The 25064-nt window shown below is 39.3% G+C and overlaps 1 protein-coding gene across 2 annotated transcripts in view; it reads right to left on the reverse strand.

Moving 5' to 3' along the window:
• Nucleotides 1–19481, reverse strand: part of LOC120525794 (fasciculation and elongation protein zeta-2-like) — a 112714-nt gene extending 93233 nt beyond the window's left edge. Inside the window, exon 1 of one of the 2 annotated variants that reach the window (XM_039748392.1) lies at nucleotides 19069–19481. In XM_039748392.1, the coding sequence (XP_039604326.1) occupies nucleotides 19069–19376 (308 nt within the window). In that variant the 5' untranslated portion in view covers nucleotides 19377–19481. The remainder of the gene's footprint in view (nucleotides 1–19068) is intronic. The other variant, XM_039748394.1, reaches the window with a different exon arrangement.
• Nucleotides 19482–25064: the final 5583 nt, after the last annotated feature.

Raw genomic sequence — 25064 nt, forward strand, 5'->3', positions numbered from 1 at the left:
TTATCTATTTATAAATATATATATTTGTGGAGGACTGCCGGCTTCTTATTCCGGTCCTCACCCCCAGGCCGCCAGGAGGAGCTCTACCGACAGCAGGATCGTGCCCAGAGTTCCAGCAGGGCTGTGTATAAACACTACAAGGTCCATGATACCTTGGGGGCCGCTGGGAGTCGCTGTAGTGGGGGCTTGTGTGCTCATGTGTGCCCTATAACCCGGGAGTACGTCATAGTCATGTGACGTGAAGAAAAGGACTGTTTGCCCTGATTTATAAAAACACTTTTTGTTAACTCATTGACAATGAACACGGATCCCTCCTCTACTTGGTTTCTGACCCCTACCCATTACAAATCCTCAGGGGCCAGTTTTACTATCGCACACAAAAAATAACAGAATGGCATTTCAGAAGGCCATGGAGCATGGTAAAAATGCAGAGTACAACTTCCCTTGATTCATATATACACTTTTAAAACTGACTTTTACATGGTGCAATTGGTGGTATTGGGCAATGTGTAAAAGTTTCTGGTCAATCACTCATCCCCTTAAACTTCAACAATTAATGATGTTATATTATAACCAGTGGTTGGGGAGGTTTGAAACTGAAAGAAGGAGCAGAATGTTAGGTTAAGGTTAAAGGGCTTCCTGAACAAATGAGTTTTAAGTTGTTTTTTAAAGGAATGAATGGAGGCAGCTAATCTAATTAATTTAGGGAGGTCATTCCAAAGTCTGAGCGCTATGCAGCTGAAGGCCCTGTCACCCATAGAGTACAGGTTAGTGTGGGCCACAAGATTGCCAGAATCACAGGACCGTAGTGGATGAACAGGAGCATAGCAATGGAGAAGGTCATTGATGTAGTCTGGTGCAATGCCATTTTAAGCTTTGTAGGTTAATACTTGAATTTTGCATTCAGTTCTGTAAGACACAGGAAGCCAGTAATGGCAAAGCAGGATGGGTGTGATGTACTCGCTGTTGCTGGTTCATGTGAGGACTCTTGCAACAGAGTTTTGAATCAACTGGAGCCGTGATACAAGATTTGAAGGGTCACCTGCCAGTGGGGAGCTACAATAATCAATGCAGGATATGATAAAAGCATAGACAAGATTCTCTGCATTAGAAAACGAGTGGAATGAGTGAACACAAGATATATTATGGAGGTGGAAGTAAGAAATTTTCTTAATGTGGTTTATGGGGGTGGAGTAAGAAAGGGAGGAATTAAAAATGACACCAAGATTCCTTGAATTAAAAGGTCTGATTAGATTACTGTCAAGAGTGACTGAAAATTAGTTCATTTTCTTAAGTAGCACTTTTGTGCCAATTTGCAGGAGCTCAGCTTTGTAATGCAGTGTAATTTTAAAGGGTTCTGTTCTTTCCACATTTTAATTTCACCTAGGCAAGTTGTCAGCTGATAAACCTCTGATGAAGTATGGTTTTTAACACTGAAATAAAGTTGAGTATCATCTGCATAAAAATGACAACCCAGTCCAAAGCTACAAATAATATGGCCAAGGAGATGCATATACTATACATTCACCTAAAGGATTATTAGGAACACCTGTTCAATTTCTCATTAATGCAATTATCTAATCAACCAAACACATGGCAGTTGCTTCAATGCATTTAGGGGTGTGTTCCTGGTCAAGACAATCTCCTGAACTCCAAACTGAATGTCAGAATGGGAAAGAAAGGTGATTTAAGCAATTTTGAGCGTGCCATGGTTGTTGGTGCCAGACGGGCCGGTCTGAGTATTTCACAATCTGCTCAGTTACTGGGATTTTCACGCACAACCATTTCTAGGGTTTACAAAGAATGGTATGAAAAGGGAAAAACATCCAGTATGCGGCAGTCCTGTGGGCAAAAATTCCTTGTTGATGCTAGAGGTCAGAGGAGAATGGGCCGACTGATTCAAGCTGATAGAAGAGCAACTTTTACTGAAATTACCAATCGTTACAACCGAGGTATGCAGCAAAGCATTTGTGAAGCCACAACACGCACAACCTTGAGGCGGATGGGCTACAACAGCAGAAGACCCCACCGGGTACCACTCATCTCCACTACGAATAGCAAAAAGAGGCTACAATTTGCACAAGCTCACCAAAATTGGACAGTTGGAAGACTGGAAAAATGTTGGCTGGTCTGACGAGTCTCGATTTCTGTTGAGACATTCAAATGGTAGAGTCAGAATTTGGTGTAAACAGAATGAGAACATGGATCCATCATGCCTTGTTACCACTGTGCAGGCTGGTGGTGGTGGTGTAATGGTGTGGGGGATGTTTTCTTGGCACACTTTAGGCCCCTTAGTGCAAATTGGGCATCTTTTAAATTCCACGGGCTCCCTGAGCATTGTTTCTGACCATGTCCATCCCTTCATGACCACCATGTACCCATCCTCTGATGGCTACTTTCAGCAGGATAATGCACCATGTCACAAAGCTCAAATCATTTCAAATTGGTTTCTTGAACATGACAATGACTTCACAGTACTAAAATGGCCCCCTATAGTCACCACATCTCAACCCAATAGAGCATCTTTAGGATGTGGTGGAACGGGAGCTTCGTGCCCTGGATGTGCATCCCACAAATCTCCATCAACTGCAAGATGCTATCCTATCAATATGGGCCAACATTTCTAAAGAATGCTTTCAGCACCTTGTTGAATCAATGCCACATAGAATTAAGGCAGTTCTGAAGGCGAAAGGGGGTCAAACACCGTATTAGTATGGTGTTCCTAATAATCCTTTAGGTGAGTGTAGATACAAAAGAGCAGAGGGTTGAGGATAGAGTCCTGAGGAACTCCTTGCATTACTGGTGCTGAGCTGAATCTGTGATTGCCAAGGGTGTACTCACACAGGAAATCATTCTGTGCTCAAGCACACTTGTCTACATGTAACCCTGCAAAGTCTAGTTCGTTTGACTAGTGTGATCACTCTGTACCAGCAGGCCAACCTTACCGTGCCTAGGCCTGCTTGGAAGATGTGGGCCCGAGCATGGTTTAGTAGCATTCAGGAACAGTGGGATCATTAAACGTGCCTGAGCATAGAAAACAGATATGATGTCAATGATGCAACAAGTTATTCCCATTTCATTCTATACCATTTGAGTTAAAAACAGGGTTTTATTCTCCATTTACACATGAATATGAATTGCAGTTGGCAAGAATACCTACATATTCCTTCCTTAACATCATTTGTCTCCATAGAAAATCTTCTCATATTTGCAGCATGATTAACAGCAAAATGCTGCACTGCACACTCAATAGATCTGTAATAGGGAACAACATGACTCCAAAACAACCACAGAATAAGTAAAATCATTTTGACATGCATGCTGTCACTCCATGTTCGTATCTTGTTTTGGCTTTACACAAATTCGATTGGTCATGATGAAAGCATGCCCGGGCTCAGAACATTAAGCTCAGTGTGAGTGCAAGCCAGCAGGGGAGCAGGGAGGGAAGACAATCATGCTTGGGCACGATATGGAACAAACATGCCTAGTGTGAGTACACTCTAACAAACTCTTGCCTATCAGTCAGTTAGAACTTAAACCACTGGATGGCAGTACCAGAGATGCCCAGAATGTTCTCCATTCTGAACAGTAGAATATCATGGTTAACAGTGTCTAACAGAACTAAATATTTAGTTTATCCAGAGTTTGCTGCCCTAATCAATTCATTAGTTACCTGTTTTACAGCTGTGCTGCTCTCTGAATACATTGAAAGGGTTACATCAATTTATTAGAAGTTGAGTTGGGAGGCTACAATATGCTCAAAAACTATTGACAGAAAAGGTAAGTGAGAAATAGGTTGAAAATTGTTAAAGACTGTTAGCACCAACACCAAACTTTTTTAACATTGGGGTTACAGAAGAGATTTTAAAAATGTCTGGCACAAAGCCAGTGTCATATTGTCAAAACAGCTGGGATTATGGCATAAAGGCAGGATTTAAGAACTTTAGTGAGGATGGGGTCTAGTAGTCGGCCTCATTTATAAAACAGGTTATTAACAAATGCAGATGTGACTTGTGAAAATTTAGAAAAGGAGCTGGATAGAGTGTGAAGACAGGGAAAGATATAAATGAATGATGGATTTATGTTAGTTGAATTATTTAGATTTTTAATTTTATTAAAGAAAAAGTGGTGGAATTTTTCACAGACTTCAGAATAAGAGGTAATTGGGCCAGATGCAGGTTGAGTAGTTTATTAACTATAGAGAACAACCCCCTAGGATAATAATAAATACTTTTTATTATTCTGCCATAACGTGTTTTATTGGCTGCAGTTAGTGCATCTCTGTAAGCACTTTAATGGTCAGAGAAAGCCTGGATGTACACAGTAAGGCCAGGTTTGTGACATTTTCTTAAGGCGTTGGCTAGCTGTTTTCATAGACTGTAATACTGAGTTTAACCATGGAGCTAAACAATTAAAGGAAACCACCTTATGTTTTAAAGGAGCTGTTTTATATAGTACTAAATGAAGGGCTGAGTTATAGTAGTCAACAAGACTATCAAGCACAAGAGATACAATGTTTAGGAAAGAACTATCATAGAACCTTCAAGGACAGTGGCAATCTCAAAGACACCATGGGCCAATTGCACATTTGACTCAAGGCAATTGATGACAACCAACTGATAGGGAGGGTTAAGGTGGCATCAAACCCAGACTTCAATGGCCATTTCTGTTATACAACTTCCCCATGACTCAAGAGGAAGCAATGGAAAGACTGTGCAGCAAGTTTTTATGAAAATGGTTGGGTGTTCCCTCTACTTCCACCTCGATCAACCTGTACAGTAAGGCCTCTAAGCTCTGCTTACCTGTCTCATCTGTGGTGGACGAATTCAAAGCCACAAAGACAAGAGCAGTCAGCACACTGATAAAGTTAGACATGCCAACAAGATCATCAAGTGCGGCAGGAAGTGGAAGCCTCAGGAAGCAGTGAGGGAAGCTGAAATATACTGGAAACATTAGGAGATTGTTGGGTTGATTTCCCAAGGAAGGCTAGGACTTGGCGATTATAAAACTAAGAAATTGAGCATGGCCAGTGCCAAAGAAAACAGAAAACTGGTGATGCAGAGGGTCAGAGAGGCAGCAGAAGAAGACTAGCACATAAGTGTGCTTCAGCTTGCATGCCAGGGGCAAGGGATGGAGTGGGATCAGGCCCTGAAGCGACTGTTATCCTGGAAGAAACAATGGGAGCACCAACCAGGGTAAGTTGACCTTCCTTCTTCGTGCATTGGATGACCTCTTGCCAACCCCAAGCAACCGAAGGAGCTGGGGACAAAGAAAAACCTATCCTACAAGCAGTATGGAGCAACTCTTTGTACCCTGAATAATATTTTGACTAGATGTCCCAAAGCACTGGGAAAAGGCCAATACAGGAGGAGGCAAGACAAAGTTCTAATAGAGATCGCAAAGTGGAAGGATCTTCAGAGGGTCAAAGCCAACAAACAGCAGGTAGCACCACCTGAGACGATCCATTTTCAAAGGCAAGACCATAAAGGTCGCAAAGGCAAGCTCAGTTGTGAATAACCCATTCTCCATCTTGCTTCAAGTTTCAGACTAGGAAATGTAGATTGACTTGAAGAAGAAACTTGTTTTTCCAGTTGAGGTGGCAGTATCCTCACTCCATCCCAACATGGTTCTTCTATTTAGGAGTACGAAAACTATGGTGTTGGTCAAATAACAGCTCCCTGGGAGGACAGGCTAGCAATCTGTCACCAATTTAAGAAGGCCAAGTACCAGGATTTGATGTCAAAAGGATGGCATGCAATCTTATTCCTCATTGAAGTCAGGTGCTGTGGCTGAGTGAGTTAATAATTCAAGAAGATCAGATAAGAAAGACACAATGTATTTTGGGGGATGATAGAGAACAACAAGAAAGATAAGCTAATAATGAAATCTCGCCAGACATTCAAAAAACAATGGATATTCAAATGGAATTCTTTTGATGTTTAACTAATATCCAGATGATGTTGCCTCGATAAGAGATGTAAATTGGTTGATTTTTGCCAAGTTTTTGTTAAACATGGCATATCAAGATTGGAGTTTGTAATGAATTCCGGTAGCACCAATGCTTTGCCATTAACACTAGAATCCCTGAAGCCAACAAAAAATCTCTTAATCACGGGCCACCTTAAATTCCTTCGCACCTCTCCACATCAGTGTTGTACTTGGTAGTTTGTATAGCCCCCATGTGCTTGTACGCATGCCTGACAACGTTGGGACAAGCTCCTAATGAGACGACAGATGTTGTCCTGGGGGATCTCTTCCCAAATCTGGACCAGGGCATCACTGAGCTCCTGGACAGTCTGAGGTGCAACATGTTGTTGTCGGGGTCCCAGAGGTATTCTATTGGATTTAGGTCAGGCAAGCGTGGGAGGCCAGTCAATGGTATCACTTCCTTCATCCTCCAGGAACTGCCTGCATACTCTCGCTACATGAGGCCGGGCATTGTCGTTCACCAGGAGGAACCCAGGATTTACTGCACCAGCACAGGGTCCGACAATGGGTCCAAGAACTTCATCCTAGGGCAGGGCAATATGGCCAACAATATTTATCACGATATATATTTGAACATTTGCGATAACGATATAACTGACGATATGATTGACACGAGACAAAATACTTTACAACTCCACAACTTTATTAGTGCAAAAAAACCCTTCAATTTATTTTCACTTAAACAAGCAGCTGTTTTTATGTACATTAAAGCTATATGAAAATTTAACAGTGCAAACGCAAATTCCTTGTTGACAATTTAACCAAAAGGCATTTCCAGTGGAAATGGGCTGACATATCCTGAGCATAATCATGTATAATTCCACAAAACTTAGAGTTGCTTTGCAACATAAAACTGCAGTGTGCCAAATAAATAAGTCAAATAATAAAATTGCACAAACTCGAGTAAAAACAAAACAAACAAACAAAAAACATGGATAAATTATTGCTACTGCTCACGGAAGTTTTCTACTGTACATTTCAAGTTTTAAGATTCTTTGTCAGAAACACTAACATGTACACTAAATTACATTAAATCATATATCAATCAACACACGCTGCACGTAGGCAAGCGGGCAGTGACAGTGGAGATAAAGACGCTAGATAGATTGTATACAACAGGCAAAAATAGCGACCACTTGATAACAGTATGAGCTATGATGAATGAAAGCATGAATTAATCAACAGAAATAACCGCGATCGACATTTTAAACTTAACGATTTACTTAAGAAAAAAGAAAAAAAAACAACTCCCCTGCACACAGAAAGCAGACACCTGCAAGCAGGCAGAGCGGCGAAGGTTATAAAGAAAAAAAAAAATTAACACTTCCTCCTCAGCAGGGAATCGAACTCAGGTCTCTGAGTCACGATAAACATGCCGGTGTCTGAAAAGCAAATCTTAGCGATACGCCACGGAAGGTATTATAGATTTTTTGAACCTTTTGTGAACGGGTTTGTTTGATCTTTGAAAATCAGGCTTCACACATTCTATAGTTTATGCCTACATTTTGTAACATTTATTATTAAAATATGAAAGTTTCTGTTTTAACAATGTGTTTACATAGATTACTGTAGAAATGGAACACACATGAAATGCATGTGTTCCAAATAACCATCTATTATTTCCACTCTAAAACTCCAGCAGTTGCGTCACTCCCAGATAATCAAACAAGGCATGAACTGGGAAAACTAAATGAACGTTCTGCGACGGTGGGGGATGGAATAGCCAGCTACTTGTTGCTCGTCTTATTCGGCACATTTAGAAGATAAAAGACGGTAATTCTAGTGTTAAAAGGAAACACAGTTCATTACTTGACGCCATTATTAATGCGGTGTGGAATGTGTGACATTTAAGTTTTACGTATAACACACACACACACACACACACACATACACACATACATATATATATATATATCTTGCAGCACATCCAGCCTGCCTGTTCATTTTTAAAGACAACTAAAGATTAATTAAAACAGTATTATTACCATCATATAAACTAATGCAAAAAATGCTTAATCTGACGTTATAATTAACTTACCTATTGCAATGTGCAGGCGATGTCCGAAGCATGAAAGTCTTGTTCAGTTGTTGAGTGCGACGGCTTTCACAACGTTGGCCCCATTGTCGGTCGTCACACACACTTGTTTTTCCTCCTGAAGATTCCACGAGCTAAGGAACTCTTTTAAGCCTTTGGCTATATTTTCCCCTGTATGGTCCTCGGGGGGAAAAAACTTGTTTCAAGGCACTTGTTTTGTAGCTTCCAGTCTTTGTCAACGTAGTGTATTGTGAGGCTCATGTAGGGGTCTGATGTTCGGCTTGACCACATGTCCGTGGTGGACGCAAAAAACTCCACCGAAGATAATGCATTTGACACCTCAGTACGGACCTCTTCATATAAAGCAGGCAAGGCGACTTTAGAGAAGTATTTCTTGGTGGGCAGCTTGTAGCGTGGATCGAACTTTTTAAGCATCTTTGTGAAACCTTCTCTTTCCACACTCTGAATGGGCATCATATCCCTGGCTAAATAATGCGTCAGTCACTGCATTAGTTAGTTCCCTCCAGCGTTTGCTACTTTTGTCATAAGGCGTGCAGCTATTTAAAGCTACGCCGATTGTTTGTTGAGTCAGCTTCTTTGGTCTCACCACCACCGTGCTTTAACAGCTTTGTTGTACTCCAACAAGTGCTTCTGCTTCAAATGATGAAATAGGTTTGTGGTGTTTCCTCCCTTTGCCACGACGGCCCGCTTGCATGTTCTACCCATATTCTATCGCGATATTTCATTTTCTTATCATTGCCTAACATTGTACCGGTATTACCGTGAAAGGTATACTATGGCCCAGCCCTACTTCATCCCGATACCTAATTGCAGTCAAGGTGCCATTGTCTAGCCTGTAGAGGTCTATGAGTCCCTCCATGGATATGCCTCCCCAGACCATCACTTACCCACCACCAAACCAGTCATACTGAACATTGTTACAGGCAGGATAACATTCTCCATGGTTTCTCCAGACCCTATCATGTCTGTCATATGTGCTCAAGGTGAACCTGCTCTCATTTGTGAAAAGCACAGTGTGCCACTGGTGGACCTGTCAATTCTTGTATTCCATGGCAAATGCAAATAGAGCTGCACAGTGTCAGGCAGTGAGCACAGTGCCCACTAGAGGTAGTCGGGCCCTCATACCATCCTTATGAAGTCTGTTTCAGATGTTTGGTCAGAGACATTGATACCAGTGGCCTGCTGAAGGTCATTTTTTGGGACTCTGGCAGTTCTCATCCTGTTCCTCCTTGCCCAAAGGAGCATATACCGCTGGTGATGGGTTAAGGACCATCTATGGCCTGTCCAGCTTTCCTAGAGTAACTGCCTGTCTCCTGGAATTGCCTCCATGCACCTGAGACTGTGCTGGGAGACACAGCAAACCTTCAGGCAATGGCACTAATTGATGCCAGTACTGTCTCATGCTACCAGTAATGACACTGACCGTAGCCAAATGCAAAACTAGTGAAAAAACAATCAGAAAAAATGAGGAGAAGAAAATGTCAGTGTCCTCAACCTGTTAAACCATTCCAGTTTTAGGGGTCATCTCATTGTTGCCCCTTTAGTGCACCTGTTGTTAATTTCCTTAACACCAAAGCAGCTGGAACTGATTAACAACCCCCTCTGCTACTTAACTGACCAGATCAATATCCCAGAAGTTTCACTGACTTGATGCTATACTCCGATTAAAGAGTGTTTCTCTAATTTTTTGAGCAGTATATACTGTATATATATTCATACACACACACACACACACACACACACACACACACACACACACGAACATTGTCCAACATGCTTGCATCACAATATTTGAATATTGCAAAATTTAAACACCTTTGAAATGACACCAGTGTTATTGCAGATAATATTATATTCTCTACTTCAGGTTCATCATATATAAGGTCAGGAGCATGCACTGATACAGCACTTTGCCAAACCCATCATATGACAAACCACCTCAGAAACCCAAATTAGGACCCAAGCGCAGCATCCAATGGGTGAAACCTTAGCACCACACTGGTATGAATGGAGTGAACAGTGTGAGGTTTTTTTTAAAAAAAAACAGTGGCTGAAGTGCCAACCCCCAAGTTTTCCCTACAAGTTGGAGGACCTTAAAGTCATACCCAGGACATGTATGCTAAAAATCATTTACAGTTAAAACACCCTTAGAGAACCACTTATGATAGCAGTAAGGCAAAACAAACTTGGTTTTGCCTATACCCAGCAACATTTACAATATGTGGATACATCATTTAAATGCAATTTACTCTTGTACAGCAATGTTATTTTGCTGGTCACTCACATTCCATGCATGACGAAATTGCAATTCAAGACATAGCACCTTGTAAAAGTGCAAAACAATACAAACTAAGCAAAACAGCAGTTAGCCAATAACAAGATATATATTGCGAATAAACAGAATAATTTTTGATCTCACTCTTTTATGCCACTATGCACAGTGGTCTCCCTCTTTTTTGTGGCACTGCATCTCAAGTTGAATGAGACTAAACAAAAGAATTTAGCTGTGAAAATATAGACAGAAAGATATTTTCCTCAAGTTATTACCATTTTCCCCTTTGCAGTTTATACACCTCATTATTCACATAAACCGCTTCAGAATACAATGGCACACATGCTTATTTAGCCTGGGCTGATATTATTAATATATGCATGGGTGTGATTTCAAGGTAGTGCAGCTGTACTTCTTATTAGATGCTGCTGTAATATATTTTAATTACTATGTCAGGTGAGATGAATAATGTGCTTGATATATTTTGTGCAATCATGCTACATACTAAATGTATGACACATAAATTGGAAGGAAAAAATACTGCCATTATGTAATTCCCATGGTGGAACTCATGGTCTCCTGCTAACAGCTGAATGCTTTCCTTTTAAATACTTGAAGTACTTTTGTATTATGCCACTTCTGCTTAACAAATTATGAAAGCAATAATGTTATTATTATTAGTATTTTTGAATGATTCCAATGTTTGGATGTTTAGGTTGCTCCTTTTTTCTGGGACTGTAAGAGTAAAATTTTAATTGATTAATTTTTATAAAAGATAAGTTCAATTAGTTTTTGCAACAACAATCTGATTTGACACTTAGATCTACCATATATCTACCATATAAATAACACTATCAAATTCCTTTAATTCAATTAATGGTTGAGGAGGCCCAGAGTGTACTAAAAGGTGTCATCATCAGAACCAGAAGTTGACTTTATTCTGCTTAATGAATGTATTTTAGTCATTTGTATTTGCATGCTAATATTTTCACTCTTTAAGTTCGCTCATTTCAGACAATACTGTATAAGTAACAAAATGTTGTTAATTGCACAACTTTCTCTTCAAATGCTGTGATGTTTAACCAATAAACTAATAAGTAAATTTTAATTCCTTAACCTTTCTCAAATTAATGATTGCTGCTCTCTTTCTTCAAAATCAATTTTCATGCCATACTTCACTACTTCAATTCTGATTTGAGCCCTCCTCCACCATAACCTATCATCTATGGGGGAGAAGTGAAAGCTTTAGATTTGTCAAAACGTTTGAGCTCTGGTTTTCAACAGATCTCAACGTTTTAGGGTCCCCTGATACCGAAAACATTGATATGTTGATGATGGGTGTGTGTCTGTGTGTCACAGTTTCTTGAGGATGGTCTAGAGCTAAAAAGGCTGGACGGAAAAACATCAAACTGGAAACTTAAGCCTGTTATGAGATGACGATGTGCGGATTAGTTTTTGAGCCAAATTGTGCAAGATAAAGAGGCACTCTAGACGAACCCTCAAATACCATAATTCTGCAATTAATTATGAATTATTTTCGTCAATTGCTATCATAATTATGTATTTTATGATTAGAAAGATCAGCATAAGAGTGGTAAATAATTACTAAAATGTTATTGAATAGTTCAGATAACTTGGTTCTTAGGGCGCAAAGCCTACTGACGCTCATGTACGAATTTTTAGTCTTGATAAACTATTCAAAGAGTGCACACCATCATAAGCAACAAAACTTTAAAAAAGGATTCTACAGCCAATTCATTTTTTTTTTATCATTTTCAGGTCAGGCTACTGGACAGTTTAGCATTGGTGCATAATGTAACCTGCACATCCATAAGGCAGGGAATGAAAACCAGAATGCCCAGAGTAAAAAATCTACACAATGAAAACTAACAAACACCTTACAGGAAGAGCCCAGGCTAAGACTTTAAACAAAGATTAAAAAATAAATAAATAAGCAGTGATGAAAAATAATAGACTGGTGTATGTAAATTAACAAAGAAAAGTATGAAAATGCCAGTACTTTTTGTATATATTAAGAATGATTGTACTCAGTAAATTTTTCACACAGAATTGTAACAACATCTGTCTACACTTGACACTAAAATAATAGGGCTAGGTGGGCATAATTACCCATTTTCATGCAGAGTTAAACATAGATTAAGCACAACACATAATTATATTGTTAACCACTAGCACATTTAATACATGGCACCAACAACTCCACTTGGAAATATGTTGGGACAAAATAAACATTTTTGGCTTAACTATTAAAGTACATATTTAAATCAAAACATGAAACATTAAAATTGCATTCTTTTATTGCACAACATCAAGAAAATTTTCACCCGAGAATTTGAGCCAATTTGGAATAAAAAAAACAAGAATTTGTTATTTTAACATTAAGTTTTGCGTGCCCTGTGAAAAGGGTAAACATTGTACTCCTAATATGGCAAACAATATTTTTCCTTAGTCATAGCCTAAGGCTGAACATAAACTACAGGAAACACACACCCCAGATTTTATGCTTTCATATAAGTAAAAATAGTATTGCTAAACTTTGTTGATTTAAACTACGCTTAACACAGCATTTATTACACATCATATGAAGTAACAGCCAAAGGAAAACTATACACTTTAATTTTAATGCTTAGTAATAGAATCGATCTGCAGTTCTCCAAAGTTTCTGTTCAGTTCAAAGCAGGAGATCTTAAACCATTCTACCTTATCAGCATGCAGTTTTACCCTGTTCATAAATTAATTAAAGCACTTTTGATATTTACATTTACAAACATAACAACAAACTAAAAACTAATTTCCACCCTTTAACTACTTACAAGTTCAAGATGTCATGAAGAGAGGGAGAAAAACTTTACACCCCTCCATCCACTTTCTGAACCTGCCCTCTTCATTACAGAATCACAGGAAGCAAGAATCAGTCTGTATATTCATAATGATACAAAATTCACAAACCATTAAAAGGCGCATATGTATCTCTATAAGTTATGGGAAGAAACCAGAGCAAAAAGATAAACAACACCCAATTACAGGGAGATTATGAATATTGTACTTTTGCTCATTTAAGACAAATGATAAGTATTATTTTTTCAACTAGGCAATTCCTGATGGGACTCTTTGTGGAAAAAAGAAAAAAAATGTTCAGTTGATCCCTCTTGACACTTTTGCCACTTTCTGGTTTTGGATTATCCTCTTTAATAAAACCCCTGTGTGCGTCCAGGTGTCCGTGTGTGTGTGTGTCTTCTGGTGAAGTGCGCATGCGTGGGGCCACATGGCACGTGTTCAGTCTCTTCCTGTGTATTCCCTGTGTGTGCAGAGAGAGAGACACACACAGGCACGCGCCAGACAGACAGACAGACACAGACACACACACACGCAGGCGCGCGCGAGACAGACACACACACACAGGCGCGAGACAGACACACACACACGCGCGCGAGACAGACACACACACGCAGGGCAGCAGAGACACACACACACGCGGCAGCGCGAGACAGACACACACACACACACACGCAGGCGCGTGCGAGACAGACACACACAGGCGTGCGTGAGACAGATGGACACACACGCACACGCAGGCCCATGAGGGAGACACACAGGTGCGCGCGTGCATTGCTGCAATGTTACTTTTCTTGGTTGTTTATTAAATTACGGATTTTTCAACTGTTCATTTTTTTTCCTTGTGCTTAAAACCCCAAAAAAAAAAAAAAAAAAAGCGAGCGGGTCGTAAGTCTATAGTGCGAACTCTTGCAGTGTTAGTTTTCTCTGTTGTTCAAGGTTTTCTTAGTGTTATTCAGTGTTTTTACATTTAGTTTACTATTATGCTGTGCATTCAATGGAATAATTAACTATTTGTGCTTAAAAACTTAAAAAAATATATATTTACATACAGTTCATACGGTCTGGAACGGATTAATTGTATTTACATACAATCCTATGGTGGAAATTACTTCAGTTCACAACCAAATCAGGTTACAACCAGAGTTTTGGAATGAATTATGGTCGTGAACCGAGATTCCACTGTATTACTGTCAGACAAAATTACAGGCATTTTACGGAAATACAAACCAGTATTACTGAGAGAGAAAATTAAAGGCACACAATTACAGCCACATACAAGGTCCCTTGCCATTTAATATAGGCTGTTCCTACTAATGCTTATGCACTACTGTTCTAGCGCCCGTTATTGTAATGGGCTTAATGTCTAGTCTATCAATAACTCTCTGTCTGCTATCATATCTATCACTGTCTCATGGTTTCTTCAATATTCCCACTATTGGACCCTTACTTCCATCTAGTTCAGGATATTCTATCTGGGCATAATTGCTGCAAAGACAGAACTAGTCTCTCACAGAAAATCTTCTGAATTAATTTTAATTACTTTTTAAATATCCTCCATTCTTGACATTATCCTTTTTGAACTTTCAGTGGGAATGATTAACGGGTCATCCAGCTCCAAAACTGCAATGTGGGAAACTATGGTTTAGCTGGTCCTGTGCCATGTGGCCAGTGATCATCATCACCATCATCACTACATTATCATCTAGCTTTTCAAACCCTCAGGATCTGCTGTGTGGGTGGTAGATCTATTTTAAGTGTAATAAGGATGTTTGTTTTTCTACCTTTACAAGAATTAATTTTGGTTATACGAGTGAAGGCTTGCTTTTATAATGAATGTTTTATTGCTTGTTTTCCGCTCATGCTCCAATTGTTTAAAAACCATGTTACCTTTGTTTCTATTTGTTATCAAATTTTCAAAAAATATTTCAACGCCACACCAAGTCAACCAGTGATATAAGGTGCAATTATTACACTTAGTTTGCTTTCGCTTGTTACAAAAAAATTACCTTTAAACTGCTTATGCCAGGGCCAAACAGCAAATCAAAGGTTACCTGGCAATCTTTCCAAGACACCAACCAGAAAGTAATGTGGACAGAACAGAGTTGGAAGATTTGGGAGACTTAATATGTGTCAACTCTGGAAATTCCTATACTATGTGAACAAAGCAAAAGACAACGAGTAGTTCAAGAACTGAAACCAGGTCAATAGACCACTAAAGCCTGGTACAATAACAACTGTGCCACTGTAATGCATATATCTTCTAGAAAGTTTTTCTCTCATTTTAATGTACCACCAGTTTGCACGGTTTAAAGGTGGTATTGGGCCATACAGCTTAATTAATTATGTATTTTGATGTTAGAAAATTATCACAGTGGCACAGAAAAATTAAAGCTAACAATTTATTGAAATAAGAATACTACCATGAGTATTAGGCATAGTAAACATCTAATATTAATTCCAGCACATGGTGTTAAAATAAAAATATTGTTGTTAGAAGTAAGGCTCCCTTGTTATAAAAATAATTGTTTAAGAAAAACATATTTGAACATATCCTATATTCTTGTCATGGAAATTCTGAAAATTAACTATACGCATAGACACACTAAACACAAATATATAGTCTGTTTTAAACTGCTGAAAAAAGTCATAAACATATGTCTACCAAAGGAATTAAACAGAACAACCATCATGCTGTGCTACTATTTAACACTTAGCAAGAAATCTGCACAGGAAAAATTATGTGAATCTTTCCCACATGAATATCACAGGGAGAAAATCTATTATATCTACAATGCTAGTCATTCTGTGCTGTCAGATACTGCTGAAACCTTTGCATTTATAGTAAAGAACCCAAAATGCAATGTTTTTTTTTCATTCTAGCTATAGTATTGCTCAGTGAAGAAAAACATTACGAAGCTAATAATTCAAATAATCAAAATATCCACAATCAGACTAGTTCATGGACATTTAAAAACACAAAACACACACACACACAAACTATTTACTTACAATGGAATATTTTCAATACTTCTGTACACAACAAATATATATACAAGTGCATAGTACTTGAACTTAAGAAATAAACTTCTAAATAAATCCAGCTTTACTTTACTTCAGTTGTCTTTGCTGCTAAAGAATAATTGCTCTCTTTTTCCCTACTTCTTCTCTTCCTAGTTCAGTTACTCCCCTTTCCGATACTGCAGCCTTAATTTATTTTTCCCCATATGCCGAGCATACTTCAGTATTTGAACAATGAAAGCAAATGTGCTTGAATAGAAAAAGACAAGCAATACTGCTGCAAATATTTATAAACAAATTTGTTTCACCTTCTCATTGATGGATTAAAACAAAAAAATACTACAGCAGTTATAAAGAAATATCATAACCACACTGGAAAGAAGTGGGTGTATACAAAGCCTACTCAACTTTAAACCCATAGTAAATATTTTGTGAGACTGTCATGACACTTTAAGGTACCTGCTTTCATTTCTTTTCCACCAAAACACTTAAGCAGCACAGTATTCTTAATGTGTGTATATTTTGCTAGTTATCTTAGGGTGCACAAAGAATTCTGACAAGTCATACCCAAGAAAACCATTACAGTATTGTGACTGGTGCCGGATACCACATGTGTTGCCATGTTTAATCCAAAACTCCTCACACTTGAAGATCACAACCTTAATCAATCTCATCATTCATTACTCAAAGTAATTTGAATGTAAGGTTTTTATGTTTTGAGTAAAATAGATTAAAAATTGCAACTTTCCATGCTGCTCATACATTCTTAGCGATCATGCACCATTTAACTGAATAAGCAATCGAGCAATGGAACTGCAAATGTTTGTGAGATTCATTGTGTACTGGCCAAAGTTAGTTCAACAGAAATCAATACAGAGGAACAGACACATATTTTTTTTTCCCAAACACAATCTGCCTGCAGTTTTTAAGTGAGCTCAAAACTGACAATAACATTTGAATTAAGAGACAAACCTCAATAATCAAATCAACAAGGTGGAGGTGCTCAGTCAGAGAAAAAGATCCAATAATCCACCTTTGTTCAGAAAGGAACTCAATCAAAAACTGAATTCTCCTTTGTGCAACAAAACTCAATACGGCTGTGTTGAAGCAGAATTCACTGTCATTGTGTGCAAATGAGGCCACTGAAGCAAAGCACATGTTAAATAGACAACTCGTAAAGCACTACAGTGATTTTAAGAAAATGCATATTTCATGTCAGTAAATAAATACTCAAACTGGAATCAGGTCTTTTTTGTGTTCTATATTTTACAACCATTTAGTTGTCACAATGGAATGGAATTTGATTGGACTGTAAACAACAGTTAAATATAAATTACTGTTACACACTTTATTGTCAAGAATATGATAAATCATGATGTGGATTTTTGGTTAAATTGTCCATCATAGTAACCAATGTGATGCAGCTAGCAAGTAGCTTCTGCACTTTAGTTAAAATAATACATCCCAGATTTTACTAACATTACCCATTTCCAGTCTAAGTTTGATTTATATGCAAATGTATAGTTACACAGAGAGCTTTTGCCCGGCAAAAGGTGCCTAATTCTGTATCTCTGCAATCTGTTTTCTAAATGAACTCTTGCCAAATTGGATAGAGGTAAGCTAGTAAACAGTCTTACAGCATTTAACCAGTCCAAAACCCCCAGTCCAAGACCGTGGCACCAATCCAATGCCAAGTGCACAATAACTTAACACTAAAGCAGATAAGATACATAAATAAATGTTAAAATATACTGCATAACTGGTCAATAGCATGTGTAATGAATCCTCCGAGTACTTATGAGGAAAATATAAAAGGCACATTTTGAATATGTTCCTGACAATTTCTAAACTGTGGGTGAAAACTGTAAATGAGGAGGCTCTCATTTCTTGAACTGTGAATCAGTTTTTAATCCAATTAAAACAACAAGCTAATTCATTACTTGATGAGAGATCAATCTGAGAATCAGTTTAGATTAGCCATTAACCAAAAATGCATATTTGGAGGGTAACCACCAAGCCTTTATGCTGTCCTAAATCATGATATTTATAGCTGCATACAATATGTAAAAGCACTGCAGCAGGAAATAAAGATATTGAAAATGTAAGTCTCAATCAACTAGGTTTTTTCAAAACTAAGAGTGCTTCTAATTAAAAAAATGATGAAACGTGAAAGTTAAAATAATGTGATTAAACATGTCTGTTTTTAAATTAATAAATAAAAAATCTTTAACATTTCATTTAGAATATTGCTATAATTCTTTTTATAGCCTTGTATCACATGAAGACAACCTGATTTTGTTGAAGACCACTGATGTCGCAAGCCTTGTTATTTTATAGGACACGTGCATAAAAACGGCTTTCAGCAAAATGCCCTGGCGCTTGATCATAACGTGACAAGACACTGCTGTGCAGGCACTTATGCAGCAAACAACAACACTTAAGCTGTTGACAGGCCCAGGATAGTTTGATCTAAGCGGAGATTAATATTGAGATCTTATTTAATTCACTCTAAGAATGTCATATATGATTAAGAATCCAGGACAGTTCTGAATAGTCTATTATATTTCTTTCACCGCTCTCTAGACTGTCATTACGTCTCACTTTACCGCAACGCATGCCACGCTGCTTTTAACTACCGATTAACAAAGTCAACAGTGTCACCATTTCCCGTTTCCCTGTGACCCATTCATTGCATAAGGGCAGCTTCTTCTTAACGCCCTACCTGGATGCTTAAAAGCAGAAGTAGGTAATGACAATGCGCTGTATTATACATACAAATTAAGTGGGACAAGACAAATCACATCAGATAATCACATCAGATCAGGCACTGGGATGTAATCAAAGCGAAACGTGCAAAAACACTCTTGTCACTCACTCATCGTTTTTCATGATGTTGTCTTCCGTGATGGGTTTGACCGGCGCAATGTTCTCCGTCTTGGTGTTGTAGTTACGAAAACAAACTGTTAGTTTCTCGTCGAAGTCGTTTACCAAGTCCTCCATAGACTTGAAACTGCCAATCTCCCCGGAGAAGCTGTTGTCGAGATCAGAAAAATCCTCCAGTAGACCTGGCACTTCCCCCACGTTTGAATTGACCTGATCAAGACGACTCTGTGAACCAGTTGCCGGCTTGAATTCATAAAAGTCCTGCCAGTCTTCGTCAAATTGCGCTAACGGCGCCGCCATAACTGCAGCTGGAAGATAGGACCCTTCCGCAACCTCCGCTTGCTTGTCTTAGTTGTCCTGAATGAGGCTTGGGAAGATACCAACAAGGGGCGGGATCATCGTGACGTTGCAGAGGAGCGACATCAACAAGAGGGCAGTGCAGTGACGCACGAGGCCTGTCAATAACAAAAGTAGACGGCGGGAAGGCGGGGTTCCCAGTTCCGTAGAGTCTGACAGTTCGGAAGCGTCGTAAAGGGCGGGATTCCCGCTTGACGACTGTGTCTGTGATCCAGAAGGAGGCGGGCGTTCCAAGTGCGCCGATGTCAGACGAGCGACAGCGTAGCTTTGCAACGTTCAGGTATGCGGAATGAGATTTTTTCATTTTCTGCTGCCGTTTCTTTGTCTGACACAAAAACAAAGCCTAAAGACATCGTAAGCATTTAGACCCATAATTGAAAAGACAATGGAAGTAAAACCTGAAGAGTTTTCGCTAGAAAACCAATGCATGCATAAAAAAAAAGTTTTTTTTGTTTATTTTTTACAATTACTTTGAGGCAAAGCTAATTATATGTCTTCTACATTGTACTTAAAAGAAAAATGCATTGCGTGTAATCTAAATGCAGATGCCTTCGCCTAGTAAGATGTACTCTTTTTGTATTTTACCACCCTCTATTATAAAGATTAAGGACCTTTTTAAATGTTACCTTCTGCTTTGACGTTTTTAACAAAAATTGTATGTTAAGTGGTGCCTTTCTACACTTTACACAGTGAAAACAGGACTCCATCCCATTCTCGCATTCTTCATTTCCAAAAGGACATCTGCACTTTTTGACCATACATATGAACAAAATCCCACACCCAGAATGACACCAGTGGTGCCCTGCAAAGTATACAGTATAGCCACACATTCTGGATTTGCAACAAGAATTCCTCCACACTGTTCAGTAACATTGACTATCCACATGGCTGCTTCCTCACCCAGCTGATATAGAATCTATTCAGACATCAAGTTTGTGGATGACAGCACCGTGGTTGGCCTCATCAGTGACCATGATGAAGCTGCCAACAGAAGGAAGGTCAAAAACCTGGCTGTAGGGTGTTACAGCAACAACCTCAACCAGAAGGTCAGCAGAACAAAGGAGGTCATTGTTGAGTTCATGAGAAACAAAGGCATTCACACTTCACTCCATTTGAGCGACTCACCTGTCAAGTCAGTTAGCAGTTTTAGGTTCCTCTGTTTCCAGATCACTGAGTGCCCTGAGTGTCTGTTAGCATCACTTGCATCCTCAAGGAGAGATGAGGAAGCTAAAGAGCTTTGGGGTTGCAATCAAAATACTGGTGAAGTTCTACTTCAGCACTATTGAACATATCCTGATCTGATGCATCACGGTGCGGTTTAGTAACCCTGAGTTGCCAGGATTGCATGCTCCTCCAAAGGACTCTTCATACTACTTCTAAAATTATTAAGCTGGATATCAAATGAATGCTGAAACTAGGTACAATAGAGGAGTGTCATAGTTCCTGGTCCAGTCCCATCGTATTGGTTGGAAAGCCTGACGGGAGTTGGAGGTTTTGCAATGACTTCCGTCAGCTTAACCAGGTTTCAAGATTTGATGCTTATTCGATCCCATGAGTGGACAACCTCCTCAAGCAGCTAGGACACTCTAAATTCCTGACCACCCTTGATATGACAAAGGGGTACTGGCAAGTTCCTTTAACAGATTCCGTAAAGGAAAAGACCGTATTTAGCACCCCTAGCGGATACTGGCAGTAATGTGTCCTTCCATTTGGGTTATATGGGGCTCTCGTGACCTTTCAGTGTCTGGTGGACAAAGTACTCCATCCCTATAACTCATACAGTGCTGCCTACCTGGATGATGTTATTATCTATTCTAGCACGTGAAAATAATGCATACAGCAGGTACAAGCAGTATTGTGGACACTAAGTGAAGCCAGCCTACGAATTAACCCAAGGAAATGCTTCTTTGGGCTAACAGAATATTTCGGCTATCTGGTGGGTCGGGGTACTGTACGATAGCAGTGTTCAAAAGTTGATGCCATATTGAAATGGCCCTGTCCAAGGTCCAAGCGGCAAGTCCAGTCCTTTATGGGACTAGCGGGTTACTACCGCCAGTTTGTGCCCCGTTTTTCCGAGAAAGCAACGTCCTTGACGAAACTCACAAAAAACGGGTCCCTAAATCATGTGGTATGGGATACTACATTGGAAGCTGCATTTAGTGACTTGAAACAGACCCTTACATCAGCTCCAGTATTGAAAACTCATGACTTTTCTTTACCTTTTATCATCCAGATGGACGCTTTGGACACAGGCTTTGGCGCCGTGCTGAGCCAAAGCATCTACAGAGTTAAACACCCTGTCATGTATCTCAGCTGGAAACTAATAGACCGCAAAACCAGGTATGCAGCAGTGGAACAGGACGTCCTAGCAATTAAATGGGCGATCACCCAGCTGGGGTACTACCTCTTGGGCTGTGAGTTCACCCTGGTGATGGACCATGCGCCTCTGCAGTAGATGGCCTTGCACAGGGAGTTGAACACACGGGTCACGAGGTGGTTCTTGGACCTCCAGCTGTATAAGTTTTCAGTCCTTTACCACTGAGGTAACCTACAGGTCAATGCTGATGCCCTTTCGAGGTGTCACAACCTCTCAGCCAGGTACGCCCAACCTAATGGGTCTGGGCTGTGGAGGGGGGAGGGCATGTCATACACGTGCGCTTGGGAGTCAATCACAGGGACCAGAAAACACCAATTCCATGCCAGGCCAGGGGGCGGCGAGTTGCACTGAACCGCTCTCTTTTCTCTTCGCAGACCAAATACGAGAAATCCTGCCTGTATCCGATTCTACTCCCAGGACATCACTTCCTGTCCCAGCCCTGAAGATGTTACTTCCTTTGAACCACCTATAAAACCCCTCATCCTCCATACTTGATCAGTTCTATTTTAGACTCTAACTTGTATACATTGTACTCAAACACATGCCTTTTGCAGCCAGGGAAACTATATGGGTGGCTGCCCCAAATCTTCATTGTGTGTCCGGCTGGTTATTTCACTATATATATATATATATATATATATATATATATATATATATATATATATATATATATATATATATATATATATATATATATATATATATATATATATATATTTATTTATTTATTTATTTATTTATTTATTTTATTTTTTTATTTATTCATTATGTGGATGGTCATTGGAAAACACAGCTTTTTAGAAAACTGTATTCTTTTGACTTCAAACAGGTAATAGCAGTACTCAGTACTATAATATTATTATTATCATTACTTTTTCCTGAATGCCACAACTAGAAAATAAAGTTCTAATACTGAATTGCAGTTTACTTTAACTTATTACATACAGCATTGACATTTACAGGGTACACATCTATGTAGCCAATTAGGGCTGTAACAGTACATGTATTCGAACCGAACCGTCATGGTACGAGTGTAACGGTTCGGTACATGCAGTCATATGGAGAATATGCAGCGAATGTATAAAGATTGATTAACATAATGTGGAACCAAATGTACAAGCTTGAGTTCCACAAGGAAACCTTAACCTGTAAGCCTTTAGCAAGTTTAGCCACAAGCTGATTGATATCTTACGAAATAAGTCACACTATGGCAGTATAAATGACACAGATGAGCTGGAACACTCGTCTTCTTCTTTAAAATCAGCTGTGTCGGAATATTTTGGGTTCCCAGTGAACTATGATGGCAATGGAGAGCAAGCGGTAGATCGGACAAGGAAGATGTACTGGCATTGTTTGGCAGCTGTAGGGTATGTGTGCAGAAACACATCAAACATGCTAACACATATTTGATGGCATCACCCAGATGCTCCAATCACTGAAGCTACGTAAAAAAAAGCCAAGAGTCCAAATACTGATCCCCGCTGTATTTAAGCAGTCCCTAGATGCAACTGCAGATAGAACCCAAAAATTTTCAGAAGCAAGTGGCATTTACATTTCATCAGCTATGTGGCCATATGCAGAGGTAGAAAACCTCAGCTTCAAGTATCCTCTTTAATAAAACCCCTGTGTGCGTCCAGGTGTTCGTGTGTGTGTGTCTTCTGGTGAGGTGCGCATGCGCAGGGCCACACGACACATTTTCAGTCTCTTCCTGTGCATTCCTTGTGCAGAGAGAGAGAGAGAGATAGACACACACACAGGCGCGCGTGAGACAGACACACACACACACACACACAGACGTGCGCGAGACAGACACACACACAGGCACACGTGAGACAGACACACACACACAGGCGTGTGCGAGACAGACACACACACAAAGGCGCGCACAAGACAGACAGACACACAAACAGGCACGCGCAACACAGACACACACACAGACGTGCACGAGACAGACACATACAGGCGCGAGAGACAGACAGACAGACACACACACACATAAGCGAGAGAGACACACACACACAGACACAGAGGCGCGCGCTTAAGAGAGACACACGCAAGAGACAGACACACACACACACGCAGGCCCGCGAGGGAGACACACACACACGTGCACGTGCATTGTTGCAATGTTAGTTTTCTTGGTTGTTTATTAAATTATGGATTATTCAAATTTTCATTTTTTACTGAGAGAGAAAATTAAAGGCACACAATACAGTGACGCATATCACAGCCACATACAAGGTCCCTTGCCATTTAATATATACTGTTCCTACTAAAGTTTATGCACTACTGTTCTAGCACCCATTATTGTAACGGGTTTAATGTCTAGTTTATTATAAGTGATCAAACCTCATTAAAACATTCCATTCTGTGTGCACATAAGCCAATCAGTGGTCCATGCACTTTACCACATACAGGAGGTGTATAATGATATAGTAATCAATCACAAAGTTATTCACAGATGTGATTCATTGCTGTTAAAGGCACAGGTATTTAAATTTGTTATACAGCTCTGTATTGCTATTTATCTTTTAATATATTCATACCATAAGATATGCTTTTTAGTGTATATGTATTTTCAGTGTGAGTTTCTTTGCTGTTTACACTGCTTAACACATGAACATGTTTTAGTTCCTTATTTTTATAAAGAAACAGCTAAAGTTACCATTTGGCAAAATGAAGCCTGACTGTACCTGCTATCTCAATCACCCTCTACTAGTAAGGTTGTTTCCTTTTACACAAGAGATGTTTCAGTTTGTAACTTATTGCCTTTTAATTTTTATCAGCCATCCATAAAAAATATATTCAAGAGTGTGTGTTATTGGTTTTAATGCTTAATACACTACAGGCTGTAGGCTATCAACTAGAGCAGGGGTTCTCAAAGTTGGTCCTGGGGGCCCACTGTGGCTTCAGGTTTTTGTTCCAACCAGATTAATAATCAGTGACAATAACTGATAACACTAATCTTGTTTAATTAGCTGGCTTTTTTCACTCTTATTCTACATTCAGAAAAGCACAGTTGCTGGATTTTTTTTACATTTATAAGACATTTATAAATATTTTTATTTTTGCTATACATTTAAATGCTTAACTCTATGTTGTTAATTTCATTATATTTTGCCATTTCTCTGTTGCAGTTTGCTTCCTTCATTGTATCTTAATAACGAGGAGAACCCAGGCAAACAACACTGAAACATGAAAAGCTGCAAAATACTTTCGTGTCAGACCCGTTAATTAGTAAATAATAGATTTAT

Source organism: Polypterus senegalus, chromosome 3 (genome assembly GCF_016835505.1).
Source record: "Polypterus senegalus isolate Bchr_013 chromosome 3, ASM1683550v1, whole genome shotgun sequence".
Taxonomy (NCBI): domain Eukaryota; kingdom Metazoa; phylum Chordata; class Cladistia; order Polypteriformes; family Polypteridae; genus Polypterus; species Polypterus senegalus.